General features: G+C 46.0%; 1 protein-coding gene across 3 annotated transcripts; it reads left to right on the top strand.

Moving 5' to 3' along the window:
- Window positions 1-2,887: 2,887 nt before the first annotated feature.
- LOC116504538 (zinc finger and SCAN domain-containing protein 26-like) lies at window positions 2,888-17,517 on the top strand. Of its 3 annotated transcripts, none has more exons than XM_032211602.1 (6): window positions 2,888-3,030; window positions 4,914-5,691; window positions 9,345-9,459; window positions 13,172-13,248; window positions 14,673-14,808; window positions 16,385-17,517. In XM_032211602.1, the coding sequence occupies exons 2-6, from the start codon at window positions 4,966-4,968 to the stop codon at window positions 17,230-17,232; spliced, it is 1,902 nt and encodes a 633-aa protein (XP_032067493.1). In that variant the 5' UTR covers window positions 2,888-3,030; window positions 4,914-4,965; the 3' UTR covers window positions 17,233-17,517. The 3 variants fall into 3 exon arrangements, with proteins under 3 accessions (XP_032067493.1, XP_032067491.1, XP_032067494.1); XM_032211600.1 differs by having other exon boundaries at window positions 13,169-13,248; XM_032211603.1 differs by lacking the exon at window positions 13,172-13,248 and having other exon boundaries at window positions 9,345-9,503.
- The last annotated feature ends 2,679 nt before the right edge of the window (window positions 17,518-20,196 follow it).

The raw sequence follows: 20,196 nt of genomic DNA, 5'->3' as shown, positions 1-20,196 counted from the left end.
AGCCAGCAGATAGATTAAAATAAATACTTTCCTTCAGCAGATTTCATGTGCAGACTTCCTTCTAACCTGTATCAACCATACCATGTTTTAAAAGCAGACTTTGCAATTTCTATATATGAACAGTTAAAGCTTAATATCATGAAACCCCGTGACCCGTCAAAACCGCGCTCGACTAAGCCGCGCCCGATTAAACCGCATCGCTGATGTCATCAACAGGGCGACAACAGCCAGCGCGGAGAAAAAAGGGCGTTTTAAATAGCGCTTTGAAAGCAAGCCGATTCAACTTAAGGTAAGGGTTAGCTTTAGGGTTAGCTTTAGGGTTAGCTTTAGGGTTAGGGTTAGGTTTAGGGTTAGGTTAAGGGTTAGGGTTAGGTTTAGGGTTACGTTAAGGGTTAGGGTTAGGGTTAGGGTTAGGTTAAGGGTTAGGTTTAGGGTTAGGTTTAGGATTAGGTTTAGGGGGGTTAGGTTTAGGTTTAGGGGTTAATTTTAGGTTTAGGGTTTACAGCGTGCTTCTCTCCGCGCTGTTGTCGCCCTGTTGATGACGTCAGCTACGTGGTTTAGTCGGACGCGGTTTAGTCGAGTGCGGATTTGTGGTGGAACCATGAAACCCTAGTTTGGTTTAGGCTTGAGGCCTACCTTGGTTCAGCCTGCCACCTCAGTCCCCCCTTTGTGACTCATCTTCACCTGCAAGAAGAGCCACATAATTTGATTATCAATAGATAATTACAAACCAAAGGCTTCTTGGGATTCTTTTTCTCCTGAGGGGGAAAAAAAAAAAAGAAACACCGTTTTAAATTGTCCCAAAGGTGCTTTTTTTTTTTTCCCCAAGAAGCAACTGGACTTTCTGGTTTTTCTTTAAAGATGTTTTGTTTCAAATCATTTTTTGTGTGCTTACGGGCCTTCACATTGGCTCATCGTGGAGCTTTTCTTAAGTAGATTTCCTGCAGGTTTTGTTAGATTACATGTATTTTAAAGATATACCGGTATATGGCCACCCATTTTAATTAACTTTGAGTAGCTCACAATAAGTAAATAAATAAAATTTGTTAAGTAAGTTTTGCTTCATTTAAAAACCTTTCTTGCCACAGTTGTTAAGCGAATCGCTGCAGGTGATAATTCAGCAACCCAATTGTTAATTGAGTGGCTTCCCTCTTTGGCTTTTGCTTGTTGGAAGGCTGTAAAAGGTGATCACATGACCTTGCGAAACAGCGACGGTCATAAATGAGACAGTTGGCAAGCGTCCAAATTTTGAGTACGTGACCATGGGATGCTGCAAAGGTCATAACTGAAAAATGATCATAAGACACATTTTTCAGGGCCGTTGTAACTTTGAACGGTCACTAAATGAACTGTCGTAAGTCGAGGACTACAGGTAGTCCTCAATGCATGACCACAATTGAGGCCAAACTTTATGTTCCTAAGTGAGAAATTTGTTAAGTGAGTTTTGCCCCATTTTACGCCTTTCCTTGCCACAGTTGTTAAGCGAATCACTGTAGTTGTTAAATTAATAATACAGTTGTTAAACGAATCATCTTTCCATTGACTTGGCTTGTCAGAAAGTTGCAAAAAGGTGATCACGTGATCCTGGGGCATTGCAACTGTCGTAAATGTGAGTCAGTTGTTAAGCATCTGAATCAGGGGTGGGTTCCTGCCAGTTCTAACCTCTTCTATAGAAAAGGTTCCACAAATCTACAGTGCCGTTTAGAACCGGTTCCAGCTCCCTCCCCCCACCCCCCATCCGTCCGTCTGCACATCATCAAGATGAAGAACGAGAGGAGGAATTCTGGGAGTTGAAGTCCACAAGTCTTAATGCTGTCAAGTTTGAACACCGATGGGGTTTATTTTTCTAAAGGGTTAGGGGTGCGAGGTTCTTGTAACTTGACAGCTTTAAGACTTGCACATTTTCAATGCCAGAGTTCCTGAGCCAAAATAACTGGAGGAGGAATTCTGTGAGTTGAAGTCCACAAGTCTTAAAGCTGTCAGGTTTGAACACACCTGGGGATTTTTTTTCTAAAGGGTTATGGGTGCAAGGGCCTTGTAACTTGACAGCTTTAAGACTTGCGTGCTTCAAATGCCAGAGTTTCTGAGCCAACATTTTGGTTGCTAAGCGAGAGCATTGTTAAGTGAGTTTCACCACATTTTACAAGTTGGCCACACCCACACAGTCACATGGCTGACAAGCCACTCCCACCCGGTCACATGCCTGGCAAGCCACTCCCAGAAAGCAGGCCACACCTACAGAAGAGGTTCTAAAAAATTTTGAAACCCACCACTGATCTGAATGTAAATCACGTGACCAGGGGATGCTGCAACAATCATAAGTGTGGAAAATTGTCGCTTTTTCAGTACCATTGTAACCTTGAATGGTCACTAAGCGAACTGTTGTAAGTCGAGGACTACCTGTACCTTTACTTCGGAAAACCGAAGCTGGCCTCAGGAAGGGCAGGAAAAGGATTCAACCAAAGGGACAGAAGTTGCCTGCAGAAGTTGTTGTGGGAGCTTGATTATTGGAAAGCTTTCAAGAAGAGACTGGACTGCCATCTGTCAGAAATGGTGTAAGATTATAGGTCTCCTGCTTGATCAGGGGGTGGTGGTGGAGTAGTAGTAGATGACCTCCAACGTCCCTTCCAGCTCTATTCTGATTGATAGTTCATTGATTGATTGATATCACGGTCTGAAGCCAAGCTGAGAAGCCTGAACCGGAGCTTTCAATCCTCCCTAAACTTCCAGCGTTAGCTTCCCTACAAGACTATCAAGGGCGGGTCATGCAGGAGACGACCGCTAGGGGCAATCGCGCGCAGAACTAAGCCCGTGAGCAGAAAGCGGAAGGGAAAGGACCAATGAAAAAGCAGAGCGGGCCTTCCGGAAATGCCTCTCACTTCCTGTTGTTTGCCGGAGCGGCTCCTTTCTAGCTGGGAAGGAATCCCCTGGCCAAGTCAGGATTCCCGGCCGTTGTCTCCAGTCTCCTGCCCAGCCGACAAGACGGAAAGGCAGCGGCCTGGACTTCCGCCGGCTTCCTGGCTACTTCCGGTACGGTTGGGGGGGGGGCGGACTCCCCTGTCGCTCTGGCTCCCTTCACGGAACACCTCAGGCGGGGTGGAGAGAAAAGAGACGAGGGCGCCGGGCCTTTCCTTGGGTGACTGAAGGGGCCTTTTGACAGGCTTGAGGGCCGCGTTGGGCCGGTCTGGTTCAGCTGTGGTGGGATAGAGCCGGAGACTCGTTTAGTGACGGTTCAAAGTGACAACATGACTGGAAAAAATGACTGGTGGCCATTTTTTTCACACTTAGGACCCTTGAGGCGGTGTTGGAAAGAGGTACCTGTGGAGCAGCTACTCAGACTTTGAGGGGAAATGATTAGGAGAGCCATATTTCCTTCTCCATGGGGTGCTCCTCGACTTACAACAGTTCATTTAGTGACCGCTCAACGTCACAACGGCATTGAAAGAAAGTGACTCGTGACCGTTTTTCCACACTTGTGACCCTTTTGATCATGTGATCAAAATTCATACCACTGACTCGTATTTATGACGAGTTGCAATGTCCTGGGGGTCATTTGCGACCTTTTGGCCAGCAAAGTCAATGAAGAAGCCCGAGTCATGTAAAAGAACAGGTTTACAACTTACGACCACAATTGAGCCCCAAATTTCTGTTTGCTAAGTGAGACATTTTTTAAGTGAGTTTCCCCCCCCCCATTTTACAACCTTTCTTATCACAGTCGTTAAGGGAATCATCGCAATTGTTAAGTTAGTAACATGTTGGTGAAGTGGACCTGGCTTCCCCCATTGACTTTGCTTGTCAAAAGGTCTCAAAAGATGATCACATGATCCTGGGACCTTGCAACTGTCATAAGTATGAATCGGTTGACAGACATCTGAATTTTGATCATGTGACTGCGGGGGTGCTAAAATGGTCGTATGTGTGAAAAATGGTCACAAGTCACTTTTTTCAGTAACTTTGAATGTTCACTAAATGAACTGTTTGTAAGTCGAGGACTGCCTATACTAACTTATCAACAGTACTAACTTATCAAGATGCCCTGTTGGAGTCCTGCGTGCACAGTGCTGCAATGGACCTCATCCATTTTTAAATACGTGAGATACAAAAAATGAAAGAGTAGTGGGAATAAAATGGGTACATGTGATAGGACCGGCTGGTAAAAGGATTTAATGATGACTTCGTTGCTCTGGATTAAATTGTATCATTTCTTCTTTTATATTTTGGAGAACAAAAGTAGCTTCCTTTAAGCTTCTGTTTTCAATTGTGGGAAGATTTCGCCCAGAATCCTCCATGGTTAAGGGTGATTCTTTTAAATCTTTGTTTGGATAAAATCATGCAATAAAAAGTAATTATTTCCCGATTGGAAAATTGAAAAATGGGGGGGGGGGGGGGAAGCAGTAGCACTTAGACTTATATACCGCTTCATAGTGCGTCTGAAGATATAGGGATGTGGTGGCTCAGTGGCTAAGATACAGAGCTGGTCGATCAGAAAGATTGGCGGTTCGAATCCCTAGTGCTGCGTAACAGAGTGAGCTCCTATTACCTGTCCCAGCTTCTGCCAACCTAGCAATTGGAAAGCATGTAAAAATGCAAATAGAAAAATGGGGACGTCTTCAGACAGCGCTGGTTCTTTGGCTTTGAAATAGATATGAATAGTGCCCCCTAGAGTCGGGAAAGACTAGCACATATGTGCGAGGGGAACCTTTACCTTTAGTGCTTTACGGCCCTCTCTAAGCGGTTTACAGAGTCAGCATATTTCCCTCAAAAGTCTGGGTCCCCAAATCAAATAAAAGACTTTATTTAAACATGAACAATTTAAAAAAAAAAAATTCACAATCTGATAGATAGCTTAGTAATTGGTACTCAGATCACAAAGATCCACTGCATTTTATAATTGTATGTATAAATTCCCTCAGATATCTAACTGAAATATGATGTATTGAATGAGAAACCATTGCTGAGGAAGCAATGAATGAGCCAAGAGCTGCAGGGACAGATCGGGAGCCAAAAGGAACAGAAAAAACCCCCAGTGCAATTCATCGCCAGCATAAGAAGGAGCGCCTGGAATGGGGAGCGTCACAACATTGCCAAAGGGAGACCTGTCACGGGATGCAGGAGCGCTGGGAAGCCCAGCTCCAGCAGTTCCTGAAATCTCTGCAGCCCGTTTTAACAGGACGGGGAAGCTCTGGGATGTCCGAGGCTTCTCCCTGGGAGGACACCAAGGAGTTTCTGGCCTCCTTTGAGCAAGTGGCCAAAGCTTGCCGATGGCCTCGGGACCAGTGGGCAGCCCATCTCCTGCCAGCCCTGAGCGGAGAGGCAGAAGAGGCCTTCCGAGGCCTGGAAACCAGAGACCAGGAAAACTATGAGAAAGTGAAGGCCGCCATCTTACGGGGAGAAGCCCTGAGAACGGAGAGGCAGCGGCAGCACTTTCGGCAATTCTGCTGCCAAGTGGTAGAGGATCCCCGGAGGATCCACAGCCAACTCCAGGATCTTTGCCGCCAGTGGCTGAAGCCGGAGAGACGCACCAAAGAGCAGATCCTGGAGCTGCTGATCCTGGAGCAGTTCCTGGCCAGCCTCCCACCGGAGCTCCGGAGTTGGATCCAAGCCAGGAGGCCGGAGTCGTGTTCCCAGGCGGTGGCTCTGGTGGAGGACTTCCTGATGAGTCAACAGTGGGCCAAAACCAGGCCTTCTCAGGTAGGTTTTACTATCCAGATCCTCAAGTTTCTAACAGGTTGCACAGTTTTGGCGTTGAATCATCTTCAGTTATTAATTGAAACCTGAGAGCCCTGAATAATTTGAGATGTTATTTATTAACGATTATTCTAAAGAAGACCATGTCTGCAATGTCTCTCTGGCGATAATTAATCTTTGGAAGAACGTTATTTGTAAACCATTTCAAGAATGGTTCGATTTCAGTAATTTATCAGGGAAAAAATATAGGAATTCCTCGACTTATAACATTGTTCGTTTAGTGACTGTTCAAAGTTACAACGGCACTGGAAGACGTGACTTACGACCATTTGTCACCCTTACGAATGTGGCCGCATCCCCTTGGTCACGTGATTTACATTCGGATGCTGGACAACTGTCTCACATTTATAACAGTTGCAGTGTCCCAGGGTCATGCGATCCCTTTTTGCGACCTGACAAGCAACATCAATGGAGAAGCCAGATTCACTTAATAACTCTGTTACTAGCTTAACAACTGCAGTGATTCACTTAACAAATGTGGCAAGAAAATGGGGCAAAACTCACTTAACAAATTTATCACTTAGCTACATAAATTATGGACTCAGTTCTGCTCATAAGTTGAGGACTACCTTCAACTGATGACATATAATTGCCAGAATCCTAGAAAATATATTTATCTTGTATATGTGCATGTATGTGTAGATTCACACAGACACACTATGCTTTCTTTTACTATTTTTTGTGTGTCAAAGACATTGAAGCTTAAATGTTCCTAAAGCTGTGCAATGCAATTCAACCTTGCCTTTTTGAATACTGAGCAGAAATTGTGGGTAGAAATTGTCAGGGGTAGCTGTCCTCATTCATACAACCACAGTTTGTGGACAAGCCAAAATTAGTTACGTATCATCCTAAGGCCCAGACTTTGGAACCAGGGAGGCTGAATTCTTACAGTACAGGTGGTCCTTGATTTAAAACCAAAACCAGGATCAGGATGTCTGTTGCTGAGCAGTGCAGTCGTTATATGATTCGCACACAATTATATGGCCACCTTTGCCATGGCAATTCAGGGACCTGTGGTTGATAAGCGAATCTGGCTTCCCCCCATTGACTTCCCTTGCCAGAACCACCACTCCATGGAAAAGTTGCAAATGGCAATCACATGACCCTGGGACCATGAAAAATACACGATGGCCGCCAGGCACACAGATTTTGATCAGACCAATAAAACTGCAGTAGTTGTCAGTGTAAGGACCAATCGGAGGTCACTGTTGCTAACACTGTTGTAATTTTGAGCAGTCATTAAAGGAATGCTTGTACGTTGATGTCTAACTGTAAACAGGTGAGCCAGTAGCTGTGGTGTCTTCCCTGGGACGATTCCCCAGATACCAATTTTAAGATTTCAGCTGGGGGCGGGGGGGGGGGGAAGGATGTACCAGTTCTTCAGAAACTGAGCTGTAGGAGGAACCTGTTCTTCAGGAGCCAAGTTAATTGATGGCTCTGAGCAGCTCAATGTGGCTGATGCTCCAGATAGGGAAAGCATGCAGTTGCAGACTTCAATCAATCATCAAATCAGACTAGAGCTGGTAGGGACCTTGAGGTCTTCTAGTCCAGCCCCCTGCTCAAGCAGGAGATCCTATACCATTTCAGACAAGTGATTTGTCCAGTCTCGTCTTAAAAACCTCCAACGATGAGGCACCCACAACTTCTGAAGGCAAAGCTGTTCCACTGGTTAATTGTCCTCACTGTCAGGGAGTGTCTCCTTAATTCCAAGTTGCTTCTCTCCTTGATTAATTTAATTTAATCAGGTTCTTGATTAAAGTTGATTAATTTAATGTCCCCAGGGAAGAAGGGGGAGGGGGGAGGAGCTGCCTTCCACACCTGATCCGAGAACACGTAGGGCAGAGAAAAGGCAGGAGCCAAAATCAGCCAGCCTACTGTCGTAAAAGTATCCCAATAAAGAGGAAAACGGACAAACCACAAGCAAAAAAAATTTCACTCTTAAGATTCAGAGGTTATTTCATGAGCCATTTGGAACATGAATAGCCAACATAGCAATGCAATTCCACAGCAAAACGTACATTACTAAACCATTGCAATGGGGTCCAATGACACATAGCAGGTCCTACAATTACTGCTATTGGGCAAAGGACACCATTCTCATCACAAGCCACATTTCTTATACCTTCCTTTTTTACTGACCTATGCATTCCATAGTTTCACTTCCTTGTGGATGATTGACATCATCATGCCTTGACTTTGATTGTCTTGGAAACTCTGGAGTTTTCTTGCCTGGTGATGGATTTTAAGTTTGCCTGGTGGATTTATTTAGTCTATGGAGTTTTCAAGTTCTTTGGGGATTCTTGTGCCATTGCTCTGGGGGCTAACATTGGTCTGCTTGTGGGTGGACTTCATTGAGACAGTTCTGGGTTTTTTGGTGAACGGAATTGCTGGGGGGGGTATTAATAAATTCACTACACCACAGTTATGTGTGTGAGGGAGCAGGACAGCACAGCAGCCGCTAATCACATATCAAATTGGCAAAATTCAACTGAGGATATTTGTAAGCCACCCAGGTTTATGGTGCGTAAGGTGGACTACTATAGAAGACTTATAAATAAAATAAAGCGTGTTAATGCGGTAATAAATTGTACTGCTGTGCTTTGTCCCAAATATATCCTGGCACTGGTAGAAGGGACTTGGCAATCTCATCCTTGTAATTAGACAGCTAATTGACTTTCAAAGAGCCTCATGAAAAATAATGTTAAAAATGGTTTTGTTTGAAGACATTTCACTTCTCACCCAAGAAGCTTCTTCAGCTCTGACTGGATGGTGGGGAATGGAAGGATTTATGCCCTTTGCAGACAGCTGGTCATTTGCATTCTTTTAGAGAGCCATTGAGGCCACTTGTGTCGCCCGGGACTGTGCTGTACACTGGAGATAGATGATGGCATATCCCTCCCCCTCTGTTGAGAGAACGCAGTTCAATTTTGACATAGGTGGCCTCTTTTGCCCCTCTTTCAAATCAGTAGTCCTCTCTGTCCAAAATGTGGACTTTGCAGTCTTCAAAACCAGGACTAGTCTAGTCCAGGGGTGAAATTCATTTTTTTAACTACCGGTTCTGTGGGCGTGGCTTGGTGGGCGTGGCTTGGTGGGCGTGGTTGGGGAAGGATACTTCAAAATCTCCATTCCCACCCCACTCTGGGGCCAGCCAGAGGTGGCCTTTGCCGGTTCTCCGAACTCAACATTTCCACTACCGGTTCTCCAGAACCTGTCAGAACCTGCTGAATTTAATTTTCTTCTAACTTTTGTAATATGTGTTTTTTTTAATGTTGTACGCAGCCCTTTGGGAGAAGGCCAGCATATAAATCCAATAAACAAACAAACAAACAAACCCTTGGTCTAGTCCCATCAGGACTACATTCAGCAGTCCATCTGCATTTAAAAGACAAAGGCCACTCTTTTGTCCGCAAGGGGTATAAATCCTTCCATTTCCCACTGTTCAGTCAGAGCTGAAGAAGCTTCTCGGATGAGAAGCAAAACGTCTTCAAAGGAAAAATCCTGAAAAGTCTAGTTGCCCCTTGGAAAAAAAAAAAAGCACCTTTGGGATAACCTCAACCTGGGATGACTGAGAATCTCCATTCTGTTTCCTGTTTCAGGGTCCATTAAAAGAAGAGCCCGTGGACTTCCTAGTAGCAGAGAACGAGGCCCCGAAGGCCCCCAAGGGACCAGTCTGCGGTGAACCTGAGCCGGATGTGGATGCCAAATTGCTGGGTCAGAAATCAGAAGCTCTTAAATTTTCCTCTGCTTTTCCTTTTGTGAGTTTTTATGGGTGACCCAATTGGGGGTGTGGGTGGGAGAGGGCAAAATCCCTTCAACCGCTTCAGCTTTGTGGAGGAGATAATTTGGACAATGTTAGTCGTTAATCGAGGGTCAGAAAAGTTGCCCCAACGGAGTCCTAATAGAACTGAATGCACCCTTATATTCTATCCTTGCATCTGGTCAGACCTGTAAAACTTTGCAATTATGAATGCGTGTATGTATTTATCAATCTTATCAAAAAATTTTAACCTGCCGTCTCCTTGTGGGAGGCTAAGGCTCTCTGTGAACCTTAGCAATAGCCAACTCAGTATCTAAGCATGTCTTCCTGATCGGAATCTTTCTCAATATTTAATTCTTAGATGGCCCGGTTCATTTTTCTGAAGGATTTTTTTCAGAACAATAATCCGTGCACGATCATTGCTGCAAAGAGTGCAGGATATAAATTGATCAGTTACTCTTTGATATACAGGTAGTCCTCAACTTACCACCACAATTGACTCCCCCCCCCCCAAAAAAAATTTTTTATGTTGCTAAGCAAGACAGTTGTTAAACGAGCTCTGCCCCATTCTACGATCTTTCTTTGCCGCTGTTCTTGAATGAATCACTGCAGTTGTTATATGTTAGTAGCACAGTTGTTAAGTGAATTCTGCTTCCCTGTTGACTTTGCTTGTCAGAAGGTCGCAAAAGTGGATCCCGTGACCCTGGGACACTGCAAATGTCCCTAAACACGAACTGGTTGCCAGGCATCTGAATTTGGAGCACGTTAATCATGGGGATGCTGCAACAGTTGTGTGAAAACCGGTCATAGGTCACTTTCTCCAGTGCTGTTGTAACTTCGAACGGTCACGAAACGAATAGTTGTAAAGTTGAGGATTGCCTGTATACTAATGGTCCAGGCTAACTGCCCACTGCCAGGAGTTCAATCCTGATCGACTCAAGGTTGACTCAGCCTTCTATCCTTCTGAGGTGGATAAAATGAGGACCCAGGTTGTTGGGGGCATATATGCTGGCTCTGTAAACCACTTAGAGAGGGCTGTAAAGCACTGTGAAGTGGTATATAAGTCTAAATGCTATTGCTATCTTGTTTCAAAGGGGGTTAATTTAGAGTGCTGTATTTTTCAGAGTATAAGATGCACCAAGATTTTGAAGAGGCAAATTAAAAAAAAAAGTTTTTTGCACACTGCAGACCTTCCAAAAACGGGCCTGTTTTTTGTCAAAAGAAGGGCATGCATAGCCTTTAGTAGGCTTATACAGGCTTGGGGGGTTGGATTGAGCAAGAAATGCCCTCCCCAGCCCCCAGGAGCACTCTGGAAGCCTCCTAAAGGCTATGCACGGCCACTTTGGTGAAGAGGGGCAGGGTTTCGGGAGGCAAATTCAGTGTATAAGACACACCCAGATTTCCAGCCTCTTTTTTGAGGGAAAAAGGTGTGTCTTATACTCCGAAAAATATGGTAGTTCGTTTTGGTCAGCTGCTTGATCAGAAAAGGCTAGTTAGGAACAAAAAAAAACTAAGCAACAAAGGAGGTAAACTCGCAAGATTCGTTTTCGTTGCCATGTACATGTATATATCCGAACTAGACTGTGTTGTTTCTCGGTGTTATATAATATATGTGGATACGCACATACTTTTGTATTTATTATTTATTTTGTCATGTTCATGTAGTGTAAATAGGAGGTGGTGACCCTTTGAGAGCTGTATGCAATGAAATTTTATTTTAATTTTTGCAGATTAGCATACATTCAAAGTGTCAACAAAGTTATTCTAAGTCGAATAAGTAATGTTTATAAAAAAAAAATCCTCCTTCAAAGGGGTCTGTTAGCCCTGCAAGGCAGTCCAAATAAGAAGCAGATAACCATGAGTGTCAGCTTTATTGTAAGGTTATGTTAACTGTTAGGAAAGCTCCCCGTTGGGAGAGTGAGTGCGTTTAGAGAAGCATTGTGAGAGTTGTGTTGGAGAACACACAAACCATACAGAAACATTGCAGTTTAAATAGGCTTTTACTTTCGTGGAAATAGAGGCATCAGAGTCCATCAAACATTCCACGTCATACATGGATAATTTAGTCAGTCATCAATGTCTCTCAGTTAAGGGATAATCCAAATAACATAGTCCAGTATCATATAATCAGTTCAGTACTCAAAGTTTGCTAGCAGTTGCAAAACTTACAATAGCTCATGGCACTTTCTAACAGCCAGCTTCCAAAACACTCAGATCAGCCCAGCATCTAACAAAAAAGAGAGTTAACAGTCATTCTGGCTCCCTCTTATGGCCGATTGAGGAAACAGCAACCAATCACATTTTACAGTATGATTTAAAGAAACAGGTATAGCATTGTTACATGATTTATATATTGCCAACCCAACCGTTAGATTATATTACTAGCAAATCTTGCAAAAAGGAAAATAGTTCTTCCCTCCTTTCCTTTTGCTCTCTGGAAATCTAGGTGTCGGGGTTCCAAGTAATGCCCCCAACAAAAGAAGACTCTGAGGCTTCGACTTCCTGAACGTTCCAATTTACTAGAGATGTCGTATTGTCACATCTGGGATAAACCCGAATCTGAAAGCTTCTGGGTTTTCCCCACCCAAATGAAAATCCAAGCCCCTGCCTAGCATGGGGTCACATGGTCTGTGACCACATGTCTGTCACACGGTCCAATCGGGCATCATCCCAACTGGAGATACCTTCCAGTCATGCCCCTCAAGATGCAGGGCAAGATGTCCTTGACTCTCTGAGAAAGGAAAGTTATTATGACTGTATATCTCCCATACTCCATATAATCCACCCTTCCATTTCCCCACAGCGTTGAATGTGGCAGGCCGGAAGGCCCAGTGCAAAAGATGGCTTTCAGGCCTAACATTAGGGAGGGTAGCTTCTACACAAATACAATACAATACAATAGCAGAGTTAGAAGGGACCTTGGAGGTCTTCTAGTCCAACCCCCTGCCTAGGCAGGAAACCCTACACCGTTTCAGACAAATGGCTATCCAACATCATCTTAAAGACTTCCAGTGTTGGGGCATTCACAACTTCTGGAGGCAACTTCTGTTCCACTGATTAATTGTTTTGTCAGAAAATTTCTCCTCTGTTCTAAGTTGCTTCTCTCCTTGATTAGTTTCCACCCATTGCTTCTTGTTCTACCCTCAGGTGCCTCGGAGAATAGTTTGACTCCCTCTTCTTTGTGGCAACACCTGAGATATTGGAACACTGCTTCTAAAATGTTTCTCACACCCCTTCTTCCTTGGGCTGAGATATCTTTTACCCGTGGGTCTGCGGTTTTCTCTTCTTTCTCCCAAGGCCATTCAGACAAACCTTTATGATTCCTCCTGAATCCTGAGCAACTAGAAGCTCTTCAGCAAAAACACCATTGATTTAGAAGCTCCTTCTCCTTAGAACTTTCCCCCTATCCTATATATATGTGTGTGTGTGTGTGTGTGTGTGTATATATATATATATATATATATATATATATATATATATATATATATATATATATATATATATACATACACATACATACATACATACATATACATATACATACATACATACATACATACATACATATATATATATATATATATATATATATATATATAACAAATAAAACACTTCCTATTTTGAAATTCCCTATTAAAAATCTCTTTTCTTTCTTCTGCCTAGTAGTCAATGGATTCAAACCACCACGTGTCTCTGTTTTGCTAACTCCTCCTGAAGAAGTGATCCAGACTGATGGGAAAGAGGTATGTGCCATGTTTATGGTGTATGGGTAGATCTCAAATTAACGACCACAATTGAATCCAAAATTACTGTTCCTAAATGAGACCGTTGCTAAATGGGTTTTATAGCAATAGCACTTAGACTTATATATTGCTTCATATTGCTTTATAGCCCTTTCTAAGCGGCTTACAGAGTCAGCCTATTACACCCAACAATCTGGGTCCTCATTTTACTCACCTCGGAAGGACGGGAGGCTGAGTCAACCTTGAGCCTGGTGAGATTTGAACTGCCATATTGCAGGCAGCCGGCAGTCAGCAGAAGTAGCCTGCCGTACTGCACTCTAACCACTGAGCCACCTCGGCTCATTATCCCATTTTACAATATTTTTGCCACTATTGTTGAGTAACAACTGCAGTTGTTAAATTAGTAACATGGTTGTTAAGAGAGTTGCTTGTCAGAGAGTTGCAAAAAGGGGATCACGTGACCCAGGGACATTGCAACCATCATAAATATGAGTCAGTTGCCAAGCGTCAACTGTAAATATAAAAAATAGTCACAAGTCACTTTTTTCTGTTCTGTTGTAACGTCGAATTGTCACTAAACAAACTGTTGTTAAGTCAAGAACTAGCAATAGCACTTAGACTTATATACCGCTTTACAGTGCTTTACAGCCCTCTCTAAGCGGTTTAGAGTCAGCTTCTCCCCCCCAACAATCTGGGTCCTCATTTTACCCACCCCGGAAGGATGAAAGACTGAGTCAACCTTGAGCCCAGTGAGATTTGAACTGCAGGCAGGCAGCAGAAGTAGCCTGCAGTACTGCACTCTAAACATTGTGCCACAGCGGCTCATATATATATATAAGGTAAAGGTTCCCTTCACACATATGTGCTAGTTGTTCCCGACTCTAGGGGGCGGTGCTCATCTCAGTTTCAAAGCCGAAGAGCCAGCGCTGTCCGGAGACGTCTCCGTGGTCATGTGGCCGGCATGACTAAATGCCAAAGGCACATGGAACACTGTTCCCTTCCCACCAAAGTTGGTTTCTATTTTTCTACTTGCATTTTTACGTGCTTTCGAACTGCTAGGTTGGCAGAAGCTGGGACAAGTAAGGAGAGGTCACTCTGTTACGCGACACTAGGGATTCGAACCGCCAAACTGCCAACCTTTCTGATTGACAAGCTCAGCGTCTTAGCCACTGAGCCACTGCGTCCCTCCTCCTATATGTAGACTCCCTATAGATAGACCATTGTTTGTAGACATCAGGGCAGTTATTTAGAGGAAAACAATGTGCTCTGAGGAAGCCTGAAGTTTTGCCTTAATATGGGTTCTTTCCCCTGGTGGAATCGGACAGGATGATTAGTTTGTTGGCTACACCATTGGAGGGTGTGTCTTTGGTGACAGTCAAACTGCAACATATGAAAAGGTTTGTCGTCTCTCTTGGTGTTTGCAGAAATCCAGGGATTTCAGGGAAACTGGAGGGTCTCTGCAAATTGTCAAGCAGGGCCTGACCCAACCAGGCCTACAAAAGACGATGCTGTGGCAAGTCCTGCAGGAGGCCGACGACACCACAAACCGAGATAATTCAGGTGAGGCAGTCTTCTTCTCCACCAAAATACAGGTATTCCTCGACTTATAGCGGTTCATTGTCAGCGTTCCGAGTAACGCATCTGCCAAAAGCAGAACTCGGAGGCAGGAATTCCTCCAAGAACATATTTATTGGATACATCATATCAGCACGGCCAGTGAAAACTCACTCAGAGTTCCCGTGGGTTTTTGCCTAATTAAAAGAACAAATGGTTCCCTCCCCAGATGTCACCGGTCACATTGTCCAGTATAAGTGGCTGGCAGGCTGCTTGGTCCTCCTCTTTTCCTCCAGCTGCCACCTGTTAGGATGACCTTGGTCCAGTGTCAGACCTGGACACAGTCAGCACACAAAACTATGCCTTTTCTGGTCCACAGAAAAATCTTCCTCCACAGAACCGGTCCCTACTGCCCAAAAAGTTTGGGACCGCTGCTTATGACCGTTGCACTGAGCTGGGGGGTCATACGATCCCCTTTTGCAACCTTCTGACAAGCAAAGTCAATGGGAAAGCCAGAGGTTCACTTTTAACAGCCGTGTGACTCATTGAACAACTGCAGGGATTCACTTCCCCAATGTGGCCAGAAAAGTCACAAAACGAGGGCAGAATCCACTTAACAAATTTTTCACTTCACATAAATGTTGATCCCCATTGTGGTCATAGGTTGAGGACTTACCTGTACTGCTTGTTTGGGTTTATACATTTTTTTAAGTTGTTTTTTTTTTTTTTTGCAAGAGTTGACAAGCAAGTTGAAACCACAACACCGCATTTGTCCTTTAGCACAGCGTCCCCCAAGCTTTGTAGACCAGTGGAAAGGTGGGGGGGGGGGAATGGTCCTATGCGAGTAGTGGGTGTGCGTGCGCAGCTCCAATTGAACGAGCAATGCTTGCGACAATGGAGCTGTGCACTCACACTGTTTCCCCCATTCCAGTTGCTGTTCTGGCCCCCCTCTGTCCGGTAATGAACACAGACACAGGCTTAGCTGTTTGCCACTCTTTATTCACAGCAATTATAATCCTGTTGGCTGAAAGCCCACACACAACTCACTGGCAAGACGTTGGCAGCAACCCAGATTCCAACAGACACGGGAACACAAGTCAGACCAGACAAGGAGTTCTCCAGATTAGTACGAACGGTTGTGTCCTGCAAAAGGACTCCTCCCAAAGTCTCTTCTTATATACTCTCTTGGGAGGGGCCATGCCACAACCACCTGGGCTTGATTGTCTCTTATGAGTCTGTCTCCGTAACTGCTGCCTCCGTTTCTCCGCCCTACGTTGCCTGGCATCAGGGACAAACTCCCTTTGATCTTCCCCACTGCTCCATGCCTCAGGCGCCTCCTGGTGGCCAACCAGCCTCTCTGGTCCCTGCTCTGAGTCTGAACCCTGCCAGGGTGCTCCACATCTTCCATAGCAGACTCATAGGGGTCCTCGCTATCGGAGTCCATTGGCAGCTCCAACGGCTCCTGCTGGGCCACAACAGTTGCAAACAGGATGCCACCCAGTACTGGGCCGCAGCCCAGGGGTTGGGTGGGACCCCCCCCCCACTTTAGCAGCATGATTAACACGCCTCTTTATTTCCCCAGGGAACGAAATTGGAAATGTCATCAAAGTTGAGATTTCTCAGGATGGAGAAACTGAAAGAGAAGATGCTTGCAGAATGGAGCCACAGACCAGCTACAGCCACGTGCCTGTAAAAGGCAAGAGGGTGGGAGGAAGATCTGAGCCACAAGGAGCATCGCCACAAGGAGGAGCAGAAAAGGGATGTCATGAGCTGGCAGACGTTCATCGGAAGAGATACCAGAGAACTCCCCTTCCACATTCCTTTCCTAGGGAGGGCACTCATGGGGTCCCGAAACCCCCCTCAAGCAAGCCACCCTCCCTAAAGAGACCCCGCACTAGTCCGGAGCACAGCGTGGTGTGGGACCACTTTCAGTTGGATTCGGAGGACCCCTGCTACGGCATTTGCAATCACTGCAACAGACGCATCAGCCGAGGCAAGAACTCAAAACGTTATTCAACGTCGGGGCTGCTGAAACATCTGCAGCGGCATCACGCCAACTTTGTCCCGGCGGTCATTACCGCGCCACGAACTGCGTTGCCGGCGAGCAGAAAGGCGAAGGGGCCTGTCCTGCCGCAGGGCTGGACGAAGAAGAAGTCAGCTGGTAAAAGGCAGGCCGGCCCAAAGCCTTTGGAAGTGACCCGTGCTGTGGATCCGATGGTGGCTTTGGACGACCAGCCTTTCCGCATGGTGGAGGATGCAGGTTTCCAGCACCTCCTGAAGTTGCTTGCCCCCAAATATAAAATCCCATCGGGTACCACCTTCAGCCGACAGATCATGCCCTCCCTGTATCAGGCCTGCAGGGAGGAGGCCTTGGGGATGCTTCAAACCCCAGGACCCCCTGCCAGTGTGAACGTGAGCTCCGATGAATGAATGAGAGCCGGTTTTCTGCCTTCCTTTGATATTGGATTTATTACATTTATATGCCGCCCTTTTCCCCGAAGGGGACTCATGCGGATATGCGCTTGCTCCTGTGAGCGGCTGTAGGGGGCCGGTGTTAGTTGGTGGTAGGGTAAACGATTTTAATTCACGATTTTAATTCACTGATTAAATCCATCACACCCCCAAAATTGAAGTAATAGGCAAATGTGTCAGCAAAATGTAGAAAAGCAATGGAAAATGTGAAATAAATTACACCTTGTATGTAAAGAAAAAAAGGTTACACTGTAAAAAATGAATCAATTGCAGTGTCAGGAGAGAAAGTATTATTAATAAAAGAGCCGTGGTGGCACAGTGGCTAGAATGCAGCATTGCAGGCAAACTCTGCTCACTGCCAGGAGTTCGATCCTGTCTGGCTCAAGGTGGACTCAGCCTTCCGTCCTTTTAAGGTTGGTAAAATGAGGCCCCAGATTGCTAGAGGTGATATGCTGACTCTGTAAACCCCTTAGAAAGGGTTGTAAAAGCACTGTGAAGCAGTATATAAGTCTAATTGCTATTGCTTATATGAATTAACCAATTAGTGGCAAACATAGAAGAAGCTTACAAATCCCTAATTTTCTCCTGCTGTTTAACTAACTTCACCATTCTGGGCAAACGGGTAACAAATCCCATTTGCAACTCCAATGGATAGTGAAAGATTTTTACCTCCTGTTCAACAGAAAGGGAAAAAAAGCTGGTGTACATATTAGCGATTCCCACATCCCAGTTCCAAGGTAGAAAGGTTTAGCAAATATGGAAAACAGCAAAGCTACAGAAGATAGCTACGGTTTTCACAGTTGCAATGTATGGCTGTGAAAGTTGGACCATAAGGCTAAGCGCCAAAGAATGGAGGCCTTTGAGCTATGGTGCTGGAGAAGATTCCTGCGAGTCCCTTGGACTGCAAGGTGATCAAACCAGTCAGTCCTAGAGGAGATCAACCCTGACTGTTCTTTAGAAGGAAATCAGATCCTGAAGATGAGACTCAAAATACTTTGGCCACCTAGTGAGAAGGAAGGACTCACTGGAGAAAAGCCTAATGCTGGGAAAGATTGAGGGCAAGAGAAGAATGGGATGGCGGAGAATGAGGTGGCTGAATGGAGTCACTGGAGCAGTAGGGCGTGAGCTTAAATGGACTCCGGGGGATGGTTGAGGACAGGAAGGCCTGGAGGAACGTTGTCCATGGGGTTGCTGATGGGCCAGACACAACTTTGCAACCAACCTAGAGCACCGTTGGAGGTCCGATAAGTCCGCATCGAACCGAGCAATGGTAACCACCTGCACCAGGGAATATACTAGGGCACTTAGGGCAGCTAAAAGATCACATATAGCCTCCCTGGTTGCGTCCGCAGAGTCCCGGCCAGCCGCCCTGTTTAGGATAACCCGCTCCCTGTTGAACAAAAGGGAGGCGGGGGAACCCTTGCAGGGCAGAGCTGAAGAATATGCCCAATTCTTAGCGGACAAAATTGCTCGGTTTCGGACGGACTTGGACTCCACATCTGCAGTTCCAGCCGAGACTCAGGGGGACCAAGTACAACAGCTCTGGGTTGAGTTTCAAGAGGTTACCCCCGGGGATGTGGACAAGGCCATGAGAGCTGTGAGTTCCTCCACCTGTGCTTTGGATCCGTGTCCCTCATGGCTGGTTTCTAACTGCAGTGAGGTGACACGAGGCTGGATCCAGGCGGTTGTAACCGCCTCCCTTCGGGAGGGGAACTTCCCCGCCGCACTGAAGGCGGCGGTGGTGAGACCCCTCCTGAAGAAGCCATCCCTAGATCCAGCTGTCCTTAATAACTACCGCCCGGTCTCCAACCTCCCCTTTTTGGGGAAGGTTGTTGAGAAGGTGGTGGCCTTCCAGCTCCAACGGTCCTTGGAGGAAGCAGACTATCTAGACCCCTTCCAGTCAGGCTTCAGACCCGGTTACAGCACTGAAACCGCCTTGGTCGCATTGATGGATGATCTCTGGAGAGCCAGAGATGAAGGACATCCCTCCATCCTGGTCCTCCTTGACCTCTCAGCGGCTTTCGATACCATCGACCATGGTATCCTTCTGCGAAGACTGCGGGAGGTGGGAGTGGGAGGCACCGTGTTACGGTGGTTCTCCTCCTACCTCTCGGACAGGTCGCAGTCGGTGTTAGTGGGAGGGCAGAGATCGTCCCCAAGGCCCCTAAAATATGGAGTGCCGCAGGGTTCGGTCTTATCCCCCCTACTATTTAACATTTACATGAAACCGCTGGGAGAGATCATCCGTAGGCACGGGATTAGATACCATCAATATGCGGACGATACTCAATTGTATCTGTCCGCCCCGTGCCAAATCAATGAAGCGGTTGACGTAATGGACCGGGGGCTCGAAGCCGTCATGGACTGGATGAGGATTAACAAGCTTGTGCTCAACCCAGAAAAGACCGAGTGGCTGTTGTGTTTTCCTCCCAAAAATTCGGCCATTAATCCAACACTCAGGCTGGGGGGTCAAATTCTACACCCCTCAGAGAGGGTTCGCAACCTGGGAGTCCTCCTGGATCCACAGCTGTCATTCGACCATCATATAGCGGCTGTGACCAGGGGGGCATTCGCCCAGGTACGCCTGGTGCGCCAGTTGCGACCCTACCTGAACCGGGAGGCGCTCACAACTGTCACTCGGGCCCTCGTGATTTCTAGGCTGGAATACTGCAATATGCTCTACATGGGGCTGCCCTTGAAGAGCATCCGGCGACTTCAGCTAGTACAAAACGCAGCCGCGCGAGTGATCGCGGGTGCACCTCGATTCACCCGCATTACACCTATCCTCCGCGAGCTGCGTTGGCTACCTGTCGATCTCCGGATGCGCTTCAAGGTGCTATTGACCACCCATAAAGCCCTACATGGCAGTGGATCTGGATACTTGAGAGACCGCCTTCTGCCAATTACCTCCCTACGGCCTAT

The sequence above is a fragment of the Thamnophis elegans genome, chromosome 2, assembly GCF_009769535.1.
Source record: "Thamnophis elegans isolate rThaEle1 chromosome 2, rThaEle1.pri, whole genome shotgun sequence".
NCBI lineage: Eukaryota > Metazoa > Chordata > Lepidosauria > Squamata > Colubridae > Thamnophis > Thamnophis elegans.
The sequence above is the reverse complement of the archived record's forward strand: the minus strand, read 5'-3'. Positions and strand labels throughout refer to the sequence as shown.

Bases quoted from the DNA above. Each gene is read 5' to 3' on its own strand.
- LOC116504538 (XM_032211600.1), top strand. From the start codon at position 4,966: ATGAATGAGCCAAGAGCTGCAGGGACAGATCGGGAGCCAAAAGGAACA. The intron at 5,692-9,344 runs GTAGGTTTTACT...TTCCTGTTTCAG, and splicing joins CCAAAACCAGGCCTTCTCAG to GGTCCATTAAAAGAAGAGCC. The intron at 9,460-13,168 runs GTCAGAAATCAG...TCTTCTGCCTAG, and splicing joins TGTGGATGCCAAATTGCTGG to TAGTCAATGGATTCAAACCA.